The sequence below is a fragment of the Otolemur garnettii genome, unplaced genomic scaffold, assembly GCF_000181295.1.
Source record: "Otolemur garnettii isolate 467f Iridium unplaced genomic scaffold, OtoGar3 scaffold00014, whole genome shotgun sequence".
Classification (NCBI taxonomy): Eukaryota; Metazoa; Chordata; class Mammalia; order Primates; family Galagidae; genus Otolemur; species Otolemur garnettii.
This window is the reverse complement of record NW_003852409.1, coordinates 27,644,117-27,653,148: the sequence shown is the minus strand read 5'-3', so window position 1 is coordinate 27,653,148 and position 9,032 is coordinate 27,644,117. Positions and strand designations below refer to the sequence as shown.

Here is a 9,032-nt window from a genome sequence, read left to right as displayed (position 1 = left end):
CCAGTGCAAACAATTGTTATGGGTCTCTTATGTATCCTTCTAAAGAGGGTCTGTACATTTAGAGAGACAAATGTATACATACATATGTATTTTTTTTTGCACTTTGCTTTTTCACTGAGCAGCCTATCCTGGGAAGTGATCCATATCTGCATCGACAGGGCTCCCTGTTCCTTTTAAGAGCTACACAGTATGCCATTGTATTGGCAGGCTATAATTTATTTAGCCTTATTGAAGGTCATTTAAATTGCTTCCAACCTTTTGCTACTTAGAAGATTCCTTATTATTATTATTTTGAAAAGAGACTCTCTCTGTCCCCCAGGCTGAAGTACAGTGGCATTGGCATAGCTGATAGCAACTTCAAACTCCTGGGCTCAAGTGATCCTCCTGCCTCATCCTCCTGAGTAGTTGGGACTACAGGGTCGTGCCACCATGCCTGGCTAATTTTTTTACAGAGATGAGGTCTCACTTTTGCTCAGGCTGTTCTTGAACTCCTGGCCTCAAGCAATCCTCCCACCTCTGCTTCCCAAAGTGCTAGGATTATAGGCATGAGCCACAGCTCCTGGACTAAAATTACTTTTTAATTTTATAAAATTAAAAATTTTATAACACATAATACCTTCCTTTTATAAAATATTCTAACATTCAGATGGAATGAAACTCTCTGGGGTATTACTGCAGGTGAGCTCTGCTCCCTCCTGGTTTCCAAGGCCCAAACTTCTTCTCTCCCAGGCCCTATAGGGTCTTCTGATGGCACTGGACCTGCCATGTCTCCTAGGCTGGGTCTCCGACCCTTCCTCATCTCCTCCTGGGCACCTTGGCTTCCTGCCTAACCTTAGCAGTTCCCACACCACCCCCTGGAGCTACTGCTGGTTCTGAGGCCTGCTGGGAACAGACAGACTGCTCAAAGCCATGATGCTCCTTACTCTGTGAATCCCCTGCCACCTGGGGATCCCCTTTGTGGGGTGCTTTCCAGGCTGGCCTTGTCCACCAAATAGGACCCAGGAAACCTATTGTCCTGGCAGTTATCAGTTCCAGGCCCCCAAAGCTGCAGCAGGTCGGGGTATGGTAGGATTCCTTTGTCTGAGTCTACTTCTCAGGTAAAGTGGGAGAGACTGGAACCACAGAAGCAGGAAGCACCTCTGTGCTAAGAAGCTGTGGAGTAACAGAATTGTGAGTTCAGAATCTCACTCATAGACATGGTTAAGAAAGGCTAAGGAATATGATAGTACATTTTAAACACGATCCCAGGGATGACAGAAGCCAGAGCGTGTGAGGCAGATTTTCTCAGTTTCAGCATCATCGACATTTGCCAGATGGTTGTTGCTGAGGACAGTCCTGTGTTCCTTCGGGGTTCAGCAACCACTCTGGCCTCAACCCACTAGAAGCTAATAGCATCCACCCTGTCCTCTGCCTAACTTGTGACAACTATAAGTGTCTCCAGCTATTGCCAACTGTCCCCTGTGGAGCAAAATCACCCCTGTTTAAGAACCACCAGTATAAGGGAAGAGAGCAATGGGAGGCTGGGATCCCTAATTGCTTCCTGACCCCCTGGGAGGGTTTTCACTTTGGTGGAGGGAGCCAGCTATTTTCTCTACCTCCTCTCAGGGTGAGCAGGAAGCTTTTTTTTCTTTTTCCGTAGAGTTTTCTCTTAGTAAGCCATGGTTAACAGAAGCAAAGCACTAATAATGCAAAACAGAAGACAATTAAAAAATCACTTCTCTGTGGCTGTGGAAATCGTTTCTGATTTGTCCCAGGTCCAGGAGACGGACCCTCCAGATCATCTGGCTCAGAGTTATGTGAAGTGGGCTAATATTTCCTGAGATTATAAGGGGAAAGATCAAAGGAGGCAGCAGCAGGAGAGCCTGGCACGTACTAAGAACACAGGATGTACTGATGCACAGAAGAAATTCAATAAATGTCAGATTTCTCCCTTGCTGGCACAGGCCTGGCCCGTAGTACCTACTCAACAAATGCTTTTTGAATACTTAAAGCATTCTGACCCCAACTTTGGGATTAGTAAGGGGTTAATCTTCCACCCCAGGGCACAGGATGCACAGATGCCCCCTCCTTCTGTAAAGGAAGCTGGGAAAGGAAGCCCCCACACCGCTCTTGGCAGCTGTACGTCCCTAGACTCCCAGCAGACGAACAGAGGTCAGATGCAGGAAACAGGCGGAGGCCAGGCTGTGCCAGCAGAGATGCAAACCTTGAACCTGCAGTCTGGACCCCCATGATTGCCCAGCTCTGTCCTTGTTCCCAGGGGGCAATCCCAGACACCCACTCAGCCCTATAGCACTTTTACCCTGACCAGGATGGGACTCATCACCTTTGCCTCTACTTCCACCGGGTACTGGGACCATTATGCTGCCCCAAACCTCATTTCAGTGGGTTTGGCTGGTCCTGCCATGTTACACCAACCCAGCTGGCAGTACTGACGTGGTATCTTATGTGCACAGTGCCCCCAGAACTGTGCACTGTGGGGGCCCTGATCTTGGTGCACTGAGGGCCACTGGTAAGTTCCAGCCTCTCCACACGCCTTTCATAAAACCCATGGGTGCCTCAGTTTTCCACACAGCCTTCCAGCCTTCCTTGGGCCCCAGTGACCTCTTCCTCCAAAGCTGGACCCTGTGGCCTGCACCTTTCTCCCCTGGCTCCCTGCTGGGGTCTAGCTTCCAATGGTTACTAGGGTTGAGCCAGAATTGCCCAGGCTCTATCAGCCCCCAGCACTGTGCCAGCCTTGTGGCTGGTGGGAGCCCCACCCTTACCTCTTCCAACGTGTTCATCTGGGAAGCCACCTTGTGGACGTAGGCGTGTATTTTCATCAGGTCCATGCTGTACAGGGTGCCCTCCAGGAGATCCACCATGGACTGCAGCTGCCCGGGCAAGGGGAGGGTTAGGCAAAGGGTACAGCAAGGCCAAGCACAGAAGGCGCAGGAGGAGCCTCAGGGCAATTAACAAATCCAGAGCCGCAGAGCCTCAGAGTGGCCTTCTTGGGCCTTCGAGGCCCCCTACTCCCAACCTCACCCCTTACCACATGTCAGGCATGTGCTAGGGGCTTTAATGAGTTACATCACTTAATCCAGGTAACAACCCCAAAAGGTGTGTAGTGTCTGTTGGAGATGAGCACCAGTTCCCCCAGCATCTCTCGTACCGTTTCTGTGCCCATCTGTGCCTTCTCTGTGCCTATACCTGTGATTCTCTTCAAAGAGTAGCTTTCTTTTTCTTTAGTTTTTGGCTGGGGCTGGGCTTGAACCCGCCATCTCTGGCATATGGGGCCAGCGCCCTATCCTTTTGAGCTACAGGCGCCACCCCCAAAGAGCAGCTTTAACTGGCTGGTGTGAACACCTAAAAGCTTGGCTCCCTTGGGGAGGAACAAAGCTGTCCTGGGAATGAAGCTGAGGCTGTCATTGTGCCTGAGGCCATACCACCCTGCTCTCCCACCTCAATCCCAATTTCTCTGGGGAGTGCTCCTGTGGTAAATCATTTGCCTACGAGTCACTGGCTTCAGGGCCTGCTTTTAGTGACCCCACCTCACACAGGTATGGATAACTTTCACACTCATTTTCCAAATTGAGAAGCTGCAGCTTAGAGGCGACTTGCCCAAGGCTGCCAAGCTCTTAAACAGCGGAGCCAAGAGTAGCACCCAGATTTGTATGAACACAAACCTCTTTCCTATCATGCTCTCCTGCTCCTGTCTTGTGTTCAGACAGGAAAACAGTGGCCAAGAGAGGGCGAGAACCTTGCACAACAGGTCAGTGGCAGGACCTGGAACAGATGCCAGGTCTCTTTTGCCTGGCCCAGGGTTCTGCCCCACCGGCTGGCCCTCCTCTCTTCCTCTCTGTCATGCCTCGTCAGGATATGACACTCCCTTTAGATGGCCACGATGCCAGAGTGTCAGGGAAACGCTGGCACAAAGGGCTGGTTGGGAAATCAGTTTGCCCCAGCTTCTTGGGAAGGGCAGTTCCTCTGTCTCCCCTCCTGAGTGGCCCTACACTGAGCCCTGCGGCATGTCTCAGGGCCTGAGCAGGCCAGTACTGCTGTCTCACCCTGGCAGACTGTTTCCAAAACAGTTTCACTCCCACTTTCCCAGGGGGCATTCAAACTGTTTTAAGTCAGGGAGTTTTTCTCCAAGTAGAATCTGATCTCTAAAGCAGAAATGGAGTGGGAGTCTCTGCTAGAAGCAGGGTAGGCCCAGAACGTTCTCTGCTCCTCAATAACCTCACTCTAGGCCTGAGGGACTACACAGGACTCATGGGGCTCCCTGGACCATAGTTTGAGAACCATGACCACAGATATTTCTCAACCAAGAATGCTATGCCTCAGCTTCCCTCACTGAGAAATGGGACAATAGGGGCTGGCAAGGAGTGGTAACGTCCAGACAGAGCTCGGCCCAGAGTAGACGCACAGTAAGGGTTTCATGAATGCCAGCAACAATGATTACTATTCCAGGGGGCCACAAGGGAGCTCTCAGCTTCACTGTGCTGCCTTCATGGCCACCAAAACTGGCTTTGTCAAGGGTCTCTCCCCTGCTAGCCACATCCTATGGTTCTCCACTGTCCACATGTGACTTCTAACCTCCTGAGCCTGGCATTTGTACCCTCCATCACACACCTGCCCTTCTCTCCAGAGAAATACAGATACTAGACCAGGGGACAGGCAGTGATACACCAGGGGACACAGATCAGAAGACAGTGGCACGTGGGTACCTAGATCAGAAAACATAGACAGTGACACATAGGTGTCCAGATCAGGGGACAGAGAATGACACACACACGCCCAGATCAGGGGACAGAGATAGTGACATACAAGTGCTCATGCCATTAATGATTAAGTGCTGCCTTTGGCTGGGAGCAGGTGTGGATTAGGAAAAGTGCCAGGAGGGCATTTTGTTTGACCAGAGTTCTGAAGGAGGAGCACTGTTTGGGTAGAGGTGTCTCAGAAAGGACATTCTTCTTTTTTTGAGACAGAGCCTCAAGCTATTCCCCTGGGTAGAGTGCCATGGCATCACAGCTCACAGCAACTTCCAACTCCTAGGCTCAAGTGAGTCTCCTGCCTCAGCCTCCTAAGTAGCTGGGACCACAGGCACCCACCACAATGCCTGGCTATTTTTTGGTTGCAGCTGTCACTGTTGTTTGGCGGGCCTGGGCTGGATTCGAACCTGCCACCTTAGGTGTATGTGGCTGGTGCCTTAGCCACTTGAGCTACAGGCGCCGAGCCCTGAGTCTTTTGTTTTTATGCACATCTTGCATGCAGAGGCACTGATTATCCTTGTTCTGGGCCGTGTAGCTGTACAGTGAACAGTGCTGGATGACAGTGTGTCACTCCAGAGCCAAGGGCAGGCATGCTCAGTGCCTGTTATAAAAGATTTGGATTCTCTAAGCTCAGGGCTCCTCTCTGTAACACACCCCACTGTGAGCATAGATCAGGTGTCCTCAAACTACACGGGCCACATGCGGCTCGCCTAGGACATTTATCTGGCCCGCTGGGTGTTTTTGCTGCCACTGCCTGTCCTGGTTAGCAGCTGACTTGTCCAGGGGCCCACAGTCCAGCCCTCCAATGGTCTGAGGGACAGTGAACTGGCCCCCTGTTTAAAAAGTTTGAGGACCCCTGGCATAGATGTTATCTGGCCCTTGCTGCATCACCCCATGGGAACTAGAGCTGGGAAAACCCATGCCAGAAAATATAGATTTGCTGTGAGTAACAAAGTCCTTTGTCTTTGACCTAGGAGGTGGTGCCTTCTGCTATCATCTATGACACTGGGTGGGCTAAGGTGTTAGCTTACAAGTAGGGAATATCTCAGAACTTTCAGTTTTTGGCACCATACAGGCAAAATAGATATAGGTTTGGAAGAAGTTATAAAAGAAAAATATACTTGCAAAAGACACCACATAATCTGGTCCTTTATAAAAAGGAGGACAGAGAGCAAGATGATTTATAACACATGCTTTGGATATAGCAGGAATGAAGTTCAAATCCCAGACCTACCATGCCCAGCAAGCACGCAGCCGAGCAAATGGCAAAAGGGAGTGAGATCTAGCCCACATATACCTAGCTAAGCCATAGATCCTAGTGGTGGGCACTGGCATGGGGCAGTGTCCCCCAGGGGTGGTGGCTCTTTCTAACATGCCTATAGGAGTATGGGCTTTTTCTAATTCTCACAAAAGTATGGTACAGATGTGAGGCTGCCTGTTGTAATGAGAGCTTGGGAAAATTACCTAACTCCCCTCAAATGAGGACAATGAACTTATATCTCACAGCATGGCTTAAGGATTCAGAGAAATAATGTATAAAGGGAACCTTGCTGGAAAGTAGTATGGAGCTGCCTCAAAGAACTAAAAGTAGACCTCCCATTTGATCCTGCAATCCCACTGCTGGTAATTTACCTGAAGGAAAAAAAGATATTCTATTAAAAAGACACTTGTACCCAAACGCACAATTCGCAATCACAATAGAAACAGTGCCCATCAGCACATGAATGGATTAATAAAATGTGATATATGTCTATCATGGAGTATGATTCAGTCATAGAAAAAGATGAACTGGCTCAGTGCCTGTGGCTCAAGTGGCTAAGGCACCAGCCACATACACCTAAGGTGGTGGGTTTGAATCCAGCCCAGGCCCGCCAAAACAACGACGGCTGCAACCAAAAAATAGCCAGACGTTGTGGCGGGCACCTATGGTCCCAGCTACTTGGGAGGCTGAGGCAGGAGACTCATTTGAGCCCAGGAGTTGGTGGTTGCTGTGAGCAGTGATGCCACGGCACTCTACCCAGGGTGACAGCTTGAGGCTCTGTCTCAAAGAAAAAAAAAAGAAAAAAAGAAAAAGATGAACTAATACCTTTTGTAACAATCAGGGTGGAACAGGAGACCATTTTCCCTTTTTTTTTTTTTTTTTTGAGATGGAGCCTCAAGCTATCCCCCTGGGTAGAGTACCATGGCCTCACAGCTCACAGCAACCTCCAACTCTTGGGCTCAAGCGAGTCTCCTGCCTCAGTCTCCCAAGTAGCTGGGACCACAGGCGCCCGCCACAGCGCCGGCCATTTTTTGGTTGCAGCCATCATTGTTGTTTGGCGGGCCGGGCTGGGGATTCGAACCCGCCACCTTAGGTGTATGTGGCTGGTGCCTTAGCTGATTGAGCCACAGGTGCCAAGCCAGGAGACCATTTTCCTAAGTGAAGTATCACAGGAATGAAAAAACAAACACCACATGTGCTCACTTCTAAATTGGAACTAAATGATCAACACGTGTGTATATATGGTACTAACATTCAATGGAAATAAAACTGATGGGGGGAAGAGAGGATGCATAAATCCACACTCAGGTACAAAGCACACCATCTGGGGGATGATTACAATTACAACCTTGACTCAAACTGTACAAAAGTAATACATGTAACCAGACATTTGTACCCCAGTAACATTCTGAACTAAAATTAAAACAAAAAAAATTTTTAAAGGGAGTTTAGTATAGCATCTGGCATGCAGATAGTGCTTGCACATGGGAAATACAGACAATAAAATGCCACACAGTTTAAAATACACATCTGGGAGGCCAGATGCATTGGTTTGGGTGAAATACGGAACACTGCAATACATCTGGCAAAGACTATATTGAAGTAAACTAGTCAAAGATTCCTGCCTCCACTCCTCACTGGCTGAACTCCCCTCAGGGAACCTCAGTGTCCTCATCGGTGCAATGGGGTGGTGACAGCACCCGCCTCCAAGAGCACTTGGGATGTTCCCTGGAAGAGCCTCCAGGTGCCAGCCCACGAGGGACGCTCGCTTACCCTCCTCAGCCCCCAAGTCTACCTTGAGAAGTTCCGGTGCCTGCTTTTTGAGTTTTTCCATCTTCCATTCGTTCTCGCAGGGGTTGAGCGAAGAGGGCGGCGCCGTGCAGGAGCAGCGGCAGTCGGATCCGGAGCTCACCGTCTCCACTGTGTAGAAGTCCTCCACTCGCGCCTGCCCGCTGCGCACCCGGCTGCAGGCGTCCTTGCTCAGCGGCCGCATGATGCACTTGCAGCGGCAGTCGGAGCCCTCTGAGGTCATCCGCACCTGGTCCATGTCCCCGAACACCTGCGAGGGTGGTAAGAAGGGATCCGGTGAGTGGCTGGCGGGTGCTAAGGCGGGGAGAGGAGTGGAGTGGAGGCGCGGAGGACCCCACCCCACGCGCCTTGCTGGAGAGGAGCCGCCTTCAGAGGTGGGAAGGAAGGGAGTGAGTGGCCCTGGAATAGAGATCATATAATAATAACAGTTAAAATATTAATGGCAGCTGTGAAAAAGTTCAGCAGTTACTCAGTAAATTAAACACAGAATTGGCATATGACCCAGTAATTCTACTTCTGAGTATTTACCTAACCTAAAAGAGGTATCCCAACAAAGACTTGTCCGGAATGTTCGCAGCATTACTCAGGTTAGCCACCAGGCGGAAACAGCCCAAGGTCTATCCATTGAATAAAATGTGGTGTATACATGCAATGGAATATTATCCAGCCATAAAAATGAACGGAGTACTGAATCACGCTACAACATAATGAATCTTGAAACATTATGCTAAGGGAAAGAAGCCGGACACAAAAGGCCACATAGTGTATGATCCCATTTATATGGAATACTATATTCGGGGCTGGGCAGGGTGGCTCACACCTATAATCCTAGCACTCTGGTTGGCCGAGACAGACAGATTGCTTGAGCTCAGGAGTTGGAGACCAGCTTGAGCAACAGCGAAACCCCATCTCTACTAAGAATAGAAAAACTAGCCAGTGTTGTGGCAGGTGCCTGTAGTCCCATCTACCCCTGGGAAGCTGAGGCATGAGGATCTCTTGAACCCAGGAGTTTGAGGTTGCTGTGAGCAGGGCTGACGCAACCACATTCAACCCCTGGGTGACAGAGTGAGACTCTGTCTCAAAAAAAGAAAGAAAGAAAAAAGAAAAGAAAAGAAAAGAAATTCTGTATTCAGAATAGGGGAACCCAGAGAGACAGAAAGCAGATTAGTGGCTACCAGGACACTAGTACTTAGGGAGGGGAAGTGGAGAGTGGC

General features: G+C 49.7%; 1 protein-coding gene across 1 annotated transcript in view; it reads right to left on the bottom strand.

Moving 5' to 3' along the window:
* Positions 1-8,068, bottom strand: part of OLFML2A (olfactomedin like 2A) — an 18,589-nt gene extending 10,521 nt beyond the window's left edge. Inside the window, exons 1-2 of the mRNA XM_003785297.3 lie at positions 7,805-8,068; positions 2,763-2,870 (exon numbers count right to left, since the gene is read on the bottom strand). Coding sequence (XP_003785345.1) covers positions 2,763-2,870; positions 7,805-8,056 — 360 coding nt within the window. The 5' untranslated portion in view covers positions 8,057-8,068. The remainder of the gene's footprint in view (positions 1-2,762; positions 2,871-7,804) is intronic.
* Positions 8,069-9,032: the final 964 nt, after the last annotated feature.